Genomic DNA, 14,008 nt, shown 5'->3' on the forward strand with positions numbered 1-14,008 from the left:
TGCGAAGCACGAAACAATGAAATAAATTTATTCAACAAAACGTATTTCATCATTCTTCTGGATCGACTCCTTAGCAAACATTTCAAGGTATTGACTTACAATTGATATCGCCAGAAAGATGTTTGTACCACTTCCAATCGTGTCGAAAAGATTGGACATGATCACAACCATCGATGTAAGAATTCCTCCCAAAAGCGCGGCAGTGGGAATGTACTTACTCAAAACATTTGCTGTGTTTCCCTCCCTTACACCTTTTAGCTTCATCTTGGATTCCTTCAGCTTCTGTGCAGTCTTTTCCGGAGACGATTCGTTCAACTCAAGCCACGACACGCTGAGAATTGCTGATGTCGTAAACATGATGAACAGGTAGATCACAAGCTGGAAAGGATTCTTCAACCCATCTACAATTGATTCCGGAGATGTGAGGTAGTAGCTAATTCCACTCACAGGAACGGTCCTTCCATTCTTAGAAGGCTTCCATATCCCCAGCATTCTTACAAACAAATACTGTGGCCATCTTTTATACAAGAACGATGATATCGATGAAAAATGCCCGACAATGTAATTTTGCGAAATGATCGGCATTGTAGAGGTGTACAGCAGCTTGATAGGAAACTTTCCTATTCGTCCCCTGACTTGTGATGATTCTGTAGGAAGCTCAACCCTTACACTTTGCAGATAGATAACCGTCATGAACATCACGATTGTTGATATTAATGAAAACATGTTTGGAAGATTTTGCCTGAACATGGCCTCGTACAGTGCTGCAAACTTGTTTCTCCTTACGATTAGAAGATGGAAAAACGAGATAAGCGATCCTTCAAACTCCATTCCCCTTCCTGTAAAAAAGACTTTCGGACTAAATGCCTTCCAAATAATGTTTTCACAAACATTCGTTGCAATAAACAGATTCACCCCGTTCCCTAGTCCATATCCCTTTTGGAGAAGCTCATCAAGAAGGATGATTATGATCCCTGAGAATATCAATTGAACAACAAGTAATAGGCAATATGTGGTTCCCAAGCTTTGAGGGCTTCCATAAAACCCAGTGTATACCTGCACAAATGCTTGTCCCACCGTCATTATGAAGGCGATCAATCTCTGCGTTGCATTGTGAAGGTTCTTATCTTCCTTGATTGCCCAGTCCACTTTCAGTATCTCCGACATTGTCAAAAACTGCATTATCAGGCTAGATGTTATGACCGGGCTTGTTCCAAGATCCATTAATGTTCCTCTATTTGAAGCCATCATCGCCCTCATCCATTGCAATGGATCTGCGGTATCGCTTGATATTATCCCAAATAGCGGAACCTGAGAGCACACAAGATAGATCAAAACTGCTAGTGTAGTCCATATGAATCTCTCATGGAATGTTATTGTTCTTGCCGGCGACAGCACGTCAGGAATGTATGGCATCAGTGGCTTAACAGCATGTAGGAAGTTGTCTAAAGTTAGTTGCAATGTTTACATTCACTTACATGACATTGGGGGTGGGGATGAATTTGTTTTTATGTATACTTAATCGAATATGAGATATAGTATAGCTAGTTATTAATTCCAGGTTTGCTTCTGTGATTAACACGATTTTTTGTAATTTCCAAATCATATTGATTTTACAAAGTGTGTATCCCGGGAACACAATATGAGTACTTATCTGAGCAAAATAGAAAGAATAATCAGTAATTTTGAAGGGGATGACAGGAATAGCCTTGTGAAGCATTGCATATCGGTCTTAAGAGATGTTCTGCTTGATGACAGAGAAGTAAAGCGAGCGAAGCTCGATGTAGTGGCTGATTTATATTCCATTAGTGTGGATGATGCAGATGCACTGCTGGACGAAGTTCTATCACACAAGATACTGCAGGTAAGGGCACTGATTCTTGATCTTGTAGATAATGATTACTCGGTCGACTACGAGGATGTCCGCATGCCTGAACGATGGGCCAGGAAGATAGTGAAAGATGTTGGGGATACATTCGACTTTGGATCTGAGTTTGGAATGAAGGCGTTTTTGATGTATAACAAGAAGCTTCTTGATGAGTTTTGTGCGATATTTGTCTCTGCAAACCGGAAGTTTGGGTCAAATGGGAACCAGCTGCTGCTCAATTTTTACTACTACAAGAAAGAAGTTGGCAGGAAGGCTTGTGAAGTAAGTAAAGACACAGATAATGACTTTGAGGAGTTTTTTAGTACGATAAAGCAGTCATTCAGAAACAACCTGTACAAAACCGAAGAAGAATTAGACGAGATACTCAGAGAGAAACAAAATGCATAAAGATGTGTTGCCTTAGCATATGGCTTATGCATATGGTACGTGAATACGCGTTGAATGCGTGCCATATTGATTTTTTAATTTAATGCTCGGATGGATCTAGTTGATAGGAAACCTTATCTCTACAGGGGCATGGTGAATATCCAAGAGCTTGAGATGTTCATCAAACAAAGAAGACGAGAGGCAGAGCTCAGCAAGAGGTTTGTGAAGATGACGTGTGATCTTGAAGATGAGCTAGACATTGTGCTGGCAGAAGACGAGACAGCAAATGGAGAGGGAGTAAAGCGGCGAAGAAGATCTGTCACACTCGACATAGACGATATACTGAGCATATCGGCTGAGGAAGCAAGAAATGACCTGCATATGATCTGCGGAGAAAAAAATTACAAAATGTTCATCAAAAACAGCACGCTGGTTGTGGATGGAGGGACATTTGTGAAAGGCGACGCCATCAGGGTTTCTGTAAACCAAGAGGAGCATGTAGGAACAATAACATCTGTTGAGGAAAATGGAATCGTAGTAAAAACAAAGGGATTCAAGAGGCTCAAGATTCTCTTGGATGATATGAGAGAAATTGGATCCTCAATTGTGCTATTGGAAAATGAAAGCCCAAGGCATGCATCTAGAAGGCATTTGCTGTAGTAGCATTCATTAATAAATGTTCAAGAGCATTCGCGATGCTAATTGTACATGGAATGTCCGTATTGCTGTAGCTGAAATCAAACCTCGATGTACTCTAATAATATTTATTCTTAAAGCACAAGTATTTTTGTGATTTTACAATCAAATATACCTATTGAGCAAGGCTATTAGCATTGATGCATAAATATAATGCCAGAATTCATTTTACAAATTCAAAAAGCATTAATTTTGTGCAGGCGTAGCTCTGTACAGTCACAGGTATATCTTTCTCACGTCGCTTGTATTAAAGGGTTCGTTGCATGATGGACATTTTCTATCTCTCATCTTGATTCTTGAATTTACACACTCCTCGCAGAAGCAATGCATGCATTTGACTATTGCGGTGTTTTTAAACCGGGAATCACAGAGCATGCATCGAAGCAGACCCCTGTATCTCTCCATCTGTGTAAGCAAATCCACATCTTCGCCTCTAGCTCTTATTGACTTAAGCACTCCATGAAGCTTTTTGGTTTCGCATTCGGCCTCGTTGTTTGCTTTAGTTAGCCTGACCACTTCATTTCGTAGCTCTCTAGATTGTTTCTTCACACACTCAAGAATCCTCTCCATCTCGTTCTTTTCCGCAGACAACCCGTGCAATCTTCTTTTATATTCATCAACAATCCGATTCAGCTCTTCAACGCAATCTTGCAGTTTCCTAATTTTGGCCAGTGTTTCGCCATTATCTACTCTAGAGTTTTTTACATTCTTTTTCTGGAAGTTCATACCAATCTCAAGTTTGGCGTTATGTGAAGCAAGATCCGAATTTGCAGCTTTAAGCACATTAACCTCGTCCTGCAATACTCTACACCGCCGATGGCTTTCTTCAACTTTCTTGGTTAGTTCCTTATTTCTTTCCAAGCCTTTGTCTAGGCTTTCAAGCAGATTTATGATCTCATCTTCGAGCGCACTATCTCCATTTGCATTGATCGTCTTTATCTTTTCTTCCCTCTCTTCATACCCCTCAACCAGTGCCTTGAATGCAGCCTTCTCCATTAGTAGATTTTCCGTCTTGCTTTCATTTTTCTCAATCTCACAAATAAGTGGCAGCATATCTCTTTCTATTTTTTCTATTTCCATATTCAAAATCGCAGCATCATCTATCAATCTTCTTATTCTGCTTGCATTCGCATCAATTATTCCTTTGTTCTTCTCATTCTCTCCGTTAAAAATCGCACATTTCCTCTCGGCTTCCTTTTGTGATATGCTCAGATTATTCAGCTCTCCAGATAATTTGCTTATCACCAATTCCTTATCATACATCTCTTCTTTGTACTTGGCTTCAACATCAACTAATTTCGATTTGAGCTCAGAGCATTCATCTACAATCCTCCTGTACGTTTCGTCATTTGCCATTGACACCAAAGACACATCTGCCTGCTTCATGCGTGTGTTGCTGACATCATTCGATTCTGCATGTGATGCATGTGCATATCCATCAATATCCCTCTTAGCAAGTCTCTTTTCCATCTCACATATAACAGAGCCAAGCCTCCTGACCTCGTTGCTCAGCATCACAATCTTCGACGCCCCATCTATATTATGCTTTCCCTTACTTTCACAGGCATTTTCTACATTCTCCTTGTGATTCTCAAGCATCATCACCAGATTTGCATTCTCCTCTGCCAATTCCTCGTTTTTACTCTCCAGCTCCTCATTCATCTTCATGTACCCCAGCATCTCAACATATATCGAAATCTTCTGCTTTGCAACTATGCCCTCTTTATCAACCATCTCTCGTAGTTGCCACAGTGCTCTGGGGTCTACAGCATTGCTATTGCACGGCTTCGCTCTTTTATTGACTGGATCTGTATCCATCTGGGGGTTGCCATGTTATTTTAAGTTAGATACAAAAATTGCCCTGAAATGAAGGTGGACCAGCAGAAAAACGTGTACTTCATAGACCTGAGCAAGAGGATATACAGAGGATTTGTGGAGACAACAATCCATAGACAGGGTGGAGAAAGCAGGATTATCTACAAATCAAAGGGATTGTGTATACAGAGTGTGGAGATAATTGCAGGAGCAAGGCATGCAGACGTGGCATATAAAGCAAACAATGTATGCAGAGCGATAGACCAGCACGAGGCATTGTTTTCCAAAAGTATGTGGAAAGACATTTGTTCTGAAAGCACTTTTGCTGTAGATGTACCAGAAGATATTGCGGAAGAGGAGATTGTGATAAGAATCACATATAGCATGGATAACGACAACGACTCAATTGAGTTCTACAGGCCAGTGTCTGCTGATGACAAGCACATGGAGATTGTTGCAACAAATAGGCTGTTTGATTCGTCTTCCATATTTCCATCCGTTCAAACATCATCGAGATATAGATGGGAGCTGGTCTATATCATTCCGGCCAATGAGGAGGTAAGAGTTATTTCGCCAGGTACTTTCAGGTGCATGAATGAAGAGGCAGAAATCAATCTATACTCATACATAGTTGAGATGGCGCATAGTGGGCATCTGAACTTTTGTGTCGGGACGTTTGGCTCGCATGAGATGCTTGTTGGAGATGATAAGAAGATGGTGTATCTTCCTAAGGGAATGCCGAACTACAAAGAGTCTGTGAAGGAGTTCTGTGCGGATCTGGAAAGCCTGATAAAGTATACGGAGTACTTCTTGCAGAGAGACTATCCGTTTCGTGCGCTTGAGGTTGTCTTTGTGTATGGAGATGCAAACAAGGTTTATGGCCAAGGCACGTCATTTCTGAATGTATCGAATCTTATATCATCAAACGACATTGAGCCGGCGTTTCTGCTGAAGAGAATAGTTGGGGATATCATAAGCTCTCAGGTGTTCTACTTCTACTTTTCTGTTGTTGACAAGGCCGACTTCTGGATTTCTGAGGGAATGAAGGGATATTTTTGCGATTACTGTGCCAGACATTTTCTTGGCAATAGCGAGTTTGTGTATGAGCTAAAGAAAGACCGTGATTATGTCTTTGAGAATGATGTTTCTGAGTATGCGCTTTTTGATAAACGAAGGATGCTTGCTTCGATGACAGAAAGGTTTTTTAAGGCCAAATCGAAAATCTTTTTCCACCTGCTGGAGGGGAATCTGAGCAAGGCGTTTATGGAAAAGATCCTAAACTACGCTCTTAAGAAAAGAGACGATGTGAATGTTGAGTACACACATGAGTTTGTAAAGCTTGTAAAGGATGTAACTGGCAAGGACCTAAAGTTTCTGTTTGATGCATATGTTTTTAAGCCTGGAGCGGTGAAGGTGAAGCTTAGGTTCAGTGTAAATAAGAAAAACAACAGGGTTGACTTTTCTGTTGAGCAAGCAGCAACAAGCATCCTGGCGAATGGCAATAGATGTGTTAGTGGACCGATGACAATATGTAGCTATGAGATGGAAGGTGTGTTTGAGCATTCATTTACATTAGACAAGGATAATCACTTCTACTATCATCCACGAACCAAGAAGAAAAAGAAAGCTGAAGAAGAGGAAGAGGTCATGCCGCTTCTGTGGATTCGTGCAGATCCGAAGGGAGAACACTTGGCAAAGGTGATTGTGGAGCAGCCTGACTATATGTTTATAGAGCAGCTTCTTGACAAGAATGTGGTTGGGCAAATGGAGGCGCTTGAGAGTTTGTCGGTAAGACCCTCTACACAGATATGCGAGATACTGGAAAGAGTTCTTGAGAACACGCATGTTTTTTACAAGGTCCGGATTGAGATATTGTATATTTTGTGCAGGACGATATCTGGGGATCATTATGGATTCCAAAGGCTTATACAGTATTTTGTGAAGAAGTACTGCGTACAAACGTCGACAATAGTCAAACCAAATGATTTTTCATTTATTTCGTATTTTGTGCAGAAGCATTTGGTGAATGCATTGTCTCTGACGGATCCGTTTGTATTCCGAGAGTACTCTGGAAGGAATGTGGGGTCTGCAAGTATTGTATGTGCGTTTATAATGAACATCCTGAAGTTTAATGACAACTCGTTCAATTCGTATAGCGATAGCTGGTATATTTCTTCTGTGATCGAAGGTCTAAGTCTTTCGCTTTGCTCAATGAGCTATGACGAATTTTACTCGAGGGCAGGATGTGATGCGGGATTACGGAAAGTGGAAAGAAGTAGACGAAGCAAAATGAAGGATGAGATAAATGAGTTGTTTCTAGACGAAATGCCAGCAATAAGCAATGAAGAGGCAGAAATAGGTAATCCATTGGAGGGCGGCAGAAATTCAAATAAGATAGAACAAAGCACGGATGCTGAGGCAAACCAATACAATCATAGTGTACAGAGCTTGAATGGCAAATATAGCGATAAATATACAGAGCTGGTAGGCAATGTGGGGAGTGTTGACGATAGATCTAGAAATGAGGATATTTCTAGCAATTGCGATTCAAAGAGCGAAGTAGATTATTTACGAGCATCTATATCCGAAATAGAAAGATTTCGCATTCTTGACATGGTTTTTCCATCGCATTGTAACCTAGTGACACAAGCCTGTGTATATGCCCTAGGCAGACTGTCTGTGTTTGGAGTAATAAGCTTGAGGAAGGAGGCATTGATCGATCTTTGTAAGTATCCTAACTTCATAGGAGTTAGAATAGCGGCACTTGAAGTTTTGGTGTCGTTATTTCATGATGACGAAGATGTGATTGAGATGGTGTTGAGGGATATCAGGAAGGGGACGTTTAGTATTAAGAATACATTGCTGAATCTGCTGGTTAGCTTTGGGCTTTCATCAAGAATGGGCTTGAAGGATATACTGAAGAGGAAAAGAAAACAAATATTTGAGTTGATTAAGGCCAACAATGGGAATATAAAGGTTATTGAGAAGCTATGCAGTCTTGTGTACATTATAGAGAATATGGATATGAATGAGGAGCAGTATAGGGAGCAGTATAAGGAGTTTTATGAGAAGACATTGACGATTGGGATTCCTGCTGTCACTATTGGCATAGAAAGTGAAAAGAAGGAGTGTAGGCAAATAAGCATAAGATTGAACAGCATGGATGATATCAAGAGGAGTCTTTTAGAAACGCAATACATTATCAAGCTCCCCATTGTAAAGGAGACGATTGATAGGCATGCAGATATGCATACAAAAAAAGAGCTGAAAAGGCGCAGTGATTCACATGGAAGTTCGAAAAGAAATAAAAGCAGCATCCAATTGAAAAGCACCAAAGCAGTCGATGTGAATGAACATGCAGGCAAATATGATGCGGATGGCCATGCAAAAGGTAAGAATGTAGGAAATATGGCTGAGGTAGGTGCTAGCATTAAGATAAAGATCCCCACAGGCTTGAAAATCAAGATCAAAATACCTAAGAAATAACGATCCTATTGATTGTTTTCAGCTGATAAAGATATAAGAAATTAAATGTTATTTATTTACAGTATTTTGTGTGTGTGTTTCTATTTGTAACGATACTTTGTATATGGTCTGCAACCATCCTATATCTAATTGAGTCTTTGCTACATCCTTTGTCCAATTGCATGAATGCGCTTTGGAGGGTTAGAATGATTGACGACTTTTCGAAATCGGGATTTTCTATGAGCTTTAGAATGACTCTTGTCATTCTACCAGTTGGAATTGATACAAGGAACTCAAATGCCATGGTAGAATTTCCAAGATCGACCATCTTCTGCAGTATAGCACAGATTTTATCGATGGACATTATGTTCAGTCTATTTCCATACTTAATGAATACGTGTGCGTAGTACTCATCAGCATTTATTACTATGCAGAGGGATCTGACAGACGACTTGCTTAAGCGTGGAATAACTTTTGTAAGTACGTCGTTGTTCATCTGCTTGCAACACAATGGTGCTTAACTATGTAGAGGTTTCGGAATAGAAGCAGTAATTGGTTTTGGCCAGCATTTGGATTTTCTACAGTGATTTGCAAGCACTTTGTAGCAGCTCATCACATAGTGTGTACGGTATAAACAAATGAAATGCAATTCCTTTGATGGGCAGGAAAAATAAGAAAAATGAGGATTACTTGAATGAGCTTTTAGGAAATGCTTGCTCTACAGGTGAGAATCGGGCTGTAGAAGATACAAGCAAGTCAAGCGAATTGATTGGCACGGAGAATGCCTTGGATTCTCTCAGTATATCTCAAATGCAAGCAACGAAGCCAGTGACAAAGGGTAAGAGCCATCAATCAGATGGGAAAGAGACAGCATGTGCTGATAAGAAGAGTAGCAGCCATGCAGATCCATCTGAAAACAATCCTAATAAAATTTCAGACAGCGATGTGGAGAAATCGCACGAAACAAGCATAGACTCTAGCTTCAAAAGTCCGATTTGCTGCATTCTAGGGCATGTAGATACAGGTAAAACCAAGCTTCTTGACAAGCTGAGGCAAACAAATGTTCAGGGTGAAGAGGCAGGCGGAATAACACAGCAGATAGGCGCTACATTTTTTCCAGCAGCAGAGCTTGTTAGAAAGTGTGGAAAGAACACATCAAAGCTTCCAGGACTTCTTGTAATAGACACGCCTGGGCATGAATCGTTTACAAATCTAAGAACAAGAGGATCATCTCTATGCAACCTTGCAATACTTGTTGTTGATATAGTCCATGGAATTGAGGCACAGACATTAGAAAGCATCGAGTTGCTAAAAGCTCGGAAGACGCCGTTTATAGTTGCTCTTAACAAGATAGATAGGCTGTATGGATGGAAGGCTACTGATTTTGCAGATTTCGAGAGCACAATTGCTAAGCAATCGAAGGGAACACTGGATGATTTCAATAAGCGGGTTGGAAACACAGTTCTGGCATTTGCAGAGCTGGGCTTCAATGCAAGGCTATTTTGCAAGAATGATGACAAAAGGAGGTTTATTTCGCTAGTGCCCACATCGGCGGTATCTGGCGAAGGCATTCCGGATCTTGTGTCGTTGATATTGGAACTTTCTGAAAAGTACATGGAGTCAAAAATGAAAATCAAGGATGAGCTGGAATGCACAATACTCGAGGTTAAGAATGTCGAAGGATACGGAACAACTCTTGATGCTATTCTAAGCAACGGGGTTTTGAATGAAGGGGACAAAATTGCATTATGTGGGTTTAATGGAGTCATAGTTACATCGATCAAGGCATTGCTTATGCCTCAGCCGTTAAAAGAGCTCCGTGTAAAGAGTCAATACACATCTGTCAAAACAGCAAGAGCCAGCATAGGAATAAAAATCTTGGCGAATGACCTTGATAAGGCAATAGCAGGAAGCAGAATATTAGCAGTCAAAAACAATGAAGAAGAGGCAAAAGGGATACTTGATGCGGATATAAGGTCAATCTTTTCATCGATAAAGCTGAGCAAGACTGGAGTTCATGTTGTTTCAAGCACATTGGGATCATTGGAAGCACTAACAACGTTTTTATCAAATTCGAAGATTCCTGTCTCCGGGGTGAGCATTGGATCTGTAAAGAAAAAAGACGTGATTATTGTTGCATCGATGGCAAATAAAGGAAAAGAATATGCGTGTATACTCTGCTTTGATGTAGTTCTTGATAAAGAAACAAAAGAATTGGCGTTTTCTATGGGAATCAAGATTCTTGAGGCAAAAATAATATACAATCTTCTTGACTTGTACCTGAAGCATGCAGAGGAAGAACGAAATAAAGTAAAGGAGATGCACACGGGCCAGGCTGTGTTTCCTGTCAAGCTTTCGATTGTTCCAAAATGCATTTTCAATGCAAGAAGCCCTTTAGTTATTGGAGTCCAGGTTGAAGAAGGGATCTTAAAGGTTGGAACTCCTCTTTGCGTGCTGAAGAATGGAGAGACTGTCAATCTTGGATCAGTCACCTCTATTGAGAACAACAAGGATGCAGTAAATAAGGCGGTGAAGGGCCAGAAGGTTGCGATTAAAATTGAAGCCAATCCAAGCATTGGCCCAAGGATGTTTGGAAGGCATTTTGAGCAGGACGATGCATTGTATTCTGTTCTTTGCCGAGACTCAATTTCTATCGTTAAAAAGTATTTTGCCGATGAGCTTGACGAAGACTCAATGAAGCTTTTGGCCAACTTAGAGAATAAATTCGGTATTTTCTAGTTTATTATAGTAAATTGTCAGGTAGCATTCGATTATTTTGCTAGATGAACAATAATTGTCCCATGAATTATTTGAATGAAATTGAACTATTTACAACAACTGGAATAACACATCTATCTGTTCTAGTTTATCATCTCATGATACCTAAAAGCATGGCACTTGAGTTTCTGTTCACTGCGATTCCTCAGTACGTGGCAATTGTGTTTATAGGCCACATAGACATACTGTACCTAGTATTTTGTGTGCCACTTGTTATTTGGTTCATACTGAGCTTACTGTACAGGAGAAAACAAACTAGCAAAATTCCGGGAGCGCCAAATGTATCTTCAGCTGGTTCAAAGTTGTTTGATATCTCAGATGAGGAGTATATGTCTACAGCTATTGATAGAAGTAGGCTTGTTATTATTCTATGTGTTGCAGTTGCAATATTTGCAGCAGACTTTTCATTCTACAATGATCCTCGGATTGGAAAAAGTATGGATCATGGATTGAAACTCATGGATATTGGCGTAGGCTCATTTGTATACAACGCTGGCTTCTTTTCTACAATATCTGATTCGAAAAAGAAAACCAAAAACATAATCATATCATTCGCTTTTGGAGCATTAAGGCATGCATCAAAAGTTATGCTCAAACTCGGAGTTGATGATGCAGAATTTGGTGTTCATTTGAATTTCTTTTTTCTTCTATGCATCCTGAACATATTATCGCTTTTTATAAACACTAAAAACAACACCATCGTTGGATTTGCGATGTGTGCTCTTCATGAGACATTTCTGAAGCTTTTTGGGCTCGAGGAGATGATCTATAACAACACCAGGTCAAATATTTTTACTGCAAATCTTGAAGGAATCATATTCATTTTGCCTCAGATGGGAATTTTCCTGATGGCAAGCGACATATCAAAATTTATGTTTGAAGATAGTAATATAAAGCCTATGCTAGCACATAATCTACTATTCATCATAGCTCTCGCAATATCACGCATATACTCGGTTTCGTGCCGTAGAATACACAATATTTGTTTTTGCATGACAATTATGATCTTGCACACAACTCACAAGATGATATTTGCAATGCTAGGAAAGTGGTTCAAAATAAGAAATCTTCGTTTTCATCGCTTCACAAGTAGGCATCTTCTATTTATTTTGATCTGGGCTAACATACTCACTGGAGTGAACAAGCTCTTTGGCTTTGAGAAAACTCCTGAAATAATAGGACATGCAATATGTATAATATATCTTGTTTTTGTGTTTTATGTCCCAAGTATACTACTAAGTAAGTTCAAAAAACACAAAAAAACCTATCTTCGTAATAATCCATAAAAACCAAGTAAATTTATTTGGAATTCGTTAAAATAACCTTGTCAAGGAATTTCAAACCTGGGAAAAGCTTGTCAGTTAGGAACTTAATAATAACAATAAAATCCAGGCTTCCATCAGTAAACATATTAACCACATTCATTGTCGATAGAAATATAGTTAGGTAAAACAAAGAATATGGCATCTTGCCCCGCTTAAGTAGCTTGTCACTGTTAGGATTTGATTTATACTTCTTCATTCTGCTCATAGTAAAGTCAATTGCTATGTGTAGTGCAAGGAATACCATTAGAATAATTGCAAGTATATTCTGGTATTTAAACAGTGCAGAAGACTCTCCAGAAAACAAAAGCAACCCAGAAAACCCACATATAAGTGAACTTCGGATAACATAATTTGCTCTAGTAACATCATTACACCGATCCAATATATTCAAAGCTTGAATCAATATAAATATCCCTATAATCATAAATGTGTACTTGCTAAGCAATAATCGCTCTCCTTCCTTTGAATACAAGAACGAATCTATATTCCCTTCTTCTCCAAACAATTCATTCAATATAATACACATAGGATAAAGTGTCATCGGATACATTGAGGTATATATCAAAGTTCCTGTAGTATCTGAGGGAATATTATCCGACGGTGCCAAAAGCGTTTTCCTTATTAAACAGTATAAAAAGCATAGTAGTATGGTCACAAGCATAGCAATACGAACTACCTTGCCATCCACCTCAAAATAATTCAATAGTATACTAATTATAATCAACCCCACTAAAATACCCATTTCAATCATCTCATAGCCGTAGTATGTATCATATTCAGATTTTCTTAGTTGTGGCAGTGAACCTTCCAGATTTAAATGCCTAATACGTCCATCTTCTATAAGAATTGTGGCTTTTGCTTTGGGCATATTCATTACAGAAATAAGTGCTTGAATATCTTCACTACGGTCGTTTGACAAACCTTCAGGTCCAGTTTGCTTAGTAACAATTGGAGTTGCATCTCCTTTAACCATACTATGGATAAGTTTTTGAGTATCTTCACTAAGGTCGTGTGGCAAACCTTCAGGTCCAGTTTGCTTAGTAACAATTGGAGTTGCATCTTCTTCACCCATACTATGGGTAAGCATGATAATAAAATTTATACCACAAATATCCAATAATTCGATTGAGTTATTTAAAAACGCATAGAAGTTAATGTTTATTGAAACTTCTTAATCCTAGCCCGCAGTGCTACTGAAACCTTTCACTGTGATTAGCTTTCCTTATCACTGTCTTCACTAGTACTTGTATTACTGTTGCTGGTATCTTTATCATCTTTACTCCATCCCCAGCCAGTTTCGCATCTTATTCCAATAGCAAACATCGCAAACATCATTGACTTTATGAACATGGTTAGATCTACATTAACTGTTTATATATAGTTTTAAAGGAGTATTATCACCAATATAGCACATATGCCCCTTAAAATCCATTGGTCAACTCCTTTTAAACAAATAATTGCTACTTATGATATGCCAAAATGATTGCTTATATGTATTCTATTTGTGCAATCCAAAAATACCATAGAGAATATCTTATTAACACATAATTTAGATGTAAACTTGCATATATTGATCATATACAGTAAACACCGAAAAGCACACCAAGCTAGCCACTATTAAATGTTATCCAACATATTTATTCTCACATGCCTGTCTTCATGATCTTTTCGTAGC

The 14,008-nt window shown here is 39.2% G+C and overlaps 9 protein-coding genes across 9 annotated transcripts; 5 read left to right on the forward strand and 4 right to left on the reverse strand.

Annotated features, from left to right (window-relative positions):
• Window positions 1-27: 27 nt before the first annotated feature.
• Window positions 28-1,416, reverse strand: HK407_04g08400 (SecY translocase; the record flags this gene model as incomplete). Its single annotated transcript, XM_060420821.1, has 1 exon — window positions 28-1,416. One exon carries the CDS (start codon window positions 1,414-1,416, stop codon window positions 28-30), a length of 1,389 nt encoding a protein of 462 aa, XP_060277186.1.
• Window positions 1,417-1,642: 226 nt separating this feature from the next.
• HK407_04g08410 (uncharacterized protein) lies at window positions 1,643-2,275 on the forward strand (the record flags this gene model as incomplete). Its single annotated transcript, XM_060420822.1, has 1 exon — window positions 1,643-2,275. The coding sequence occupies one exon, from the start codon at window positions 1,643-1,645 to the stop codon at window positions 2,273-2,275; it is 633 nt and encodes a 210-aa protein (XP_060277187.1).
• A 90-nt stretch (window positions 2,276-2,365) lies between these two features.
• HK407_04g08420 (uncharacterized protein) lies at window positions 2,366-2,914 on the forward strand (the record flags this gene model as incomplete). The annotated part of the gene is made up of 1 exon (XM_060420823.1): window positions 2,366-2,914. The coding sequence occupies one exon, from the start codon at window positions 2,366-2,368 to the stop codon at window positions 2,912-2,914; it is 549 nt and encodes a 182-aa protein (XP_060277188.1).
• Window positions 2,915-3,166: 252 nt separating this feature from the next.
• On the reverse strand, window positions 3,167-4,768 carry HK407_04g08430 (uncharacterized protein; the record flags this gene model as incomplete). The annotated part of the gene is made up of 1 exon (XM_060420824.1): window positions 3,167-4,768. One exon carries the CDS (start codon window positions 4,766-4,768, stop codon window positions 3,167-3,169), a length of 1,602 nt encoding a protein of 533 aa, XP_060277189.1.
• Window positions 4,769-4,816: 48 nt separating this feature from the next.
• On the forward strand, window positions 4,817-8,251 carry HK407_04g08440 (uncharacterized protein; the record flags this gene model as incomplete). Its single annotated transcript, XM_060420825.1, has 1 exon — window positions 4,817-8,251. One exon carries the CDS (start codon window positions 4,817-4,819, stop codon window positions 8,249-8,251), a length of 3,435 nt encoding a protein of 1,144 aa, XP_060277190.1.
• Window positions 8,252-8,303: 52 nt separating this feature from the next.
• On the reverse strand, window positions 8,304-8,726 carry HK407_04g08450 (uncharacterized protein; the record flags this gene model as incomplete). Its single annotated transcript, XM_060420826.1, has 1 exon — window positions 8,304-8,726. One exon carries the CDS (start codon window positions 8,724-8,726, stop codon window positions 8,304-8,306), a length of 423 nt encoding a protein of 140 aa, XP_060277191.1.
• A 161-nt stretch (window positions 8,727-8,887) lies between these two features.
• On the forward strand, window positions 8,888-10,969 carry HK407_04g08460 (elongation factor Tu GTP binding domain; the record flags this gene model as incomplete). Its single annotated transcript, XM_060420827.1, has 1 exon — window positions 8,888-10,969. The coding sequence occupies one exon, from the start codon at window positions 8,888-8,890 to the stop codon at window positions 10,967-10,969; it is 2,082 nt and encodes a 693-aa protein (XP_060277192.1).
• Window positions 10,970-11,013: 44 nt separating this feature from the next.
• HK407_04g08470 (uncharacterized protein) lies at window positions 11,014-12,294 on the forward strand (the record flags this gene model as incomplete). The annotated part of the gene is made up of 1 exon (XM_060420828.1): window positions 11,014-12,294. The coding sequence occupies one exon, from the start codon at window positions 11,014-11,016 to the stop codon at window positions 12,292-12,294; it is 1,281 nt and encodes a 426-aa protein (XP_060277193.1).
• Window positions 12,295-12,307: 13 nt separating this feature from the next.
• Window positions 12,308-13,405, reverse strand: HK407_04g08480 (uncharacterized protein; the record flags this gene model as incomplete). The annotated part of the gene is made up of 1 exon (XM_060420829.1): window positions 12,308-13,405. One exon carries the CDS (start codon window positions 13,403-13,405, stop codon window positions 12,308-12,310), a length of 1,098 nt encoding a protein of 365 aa, XP_060277194.1.
• Between the last annotated feature and the right edge of the window lie 603 nt (window positions 13,406-14,008).

The sequence above is a fragment of the Ordospora pajunii genome, assembly GCF_021821965.1.
Source record: "Ordospora pajunii strain FI-F-10 chromosome Unknown Cg_04, whole genome shotgun sequence".
In the NCBI taxonomy this organism is placed as follows: Eukaryota; Fungi; Microsporidia; family Ordosporidae; genus Ordospora; species Ordospora pajunii.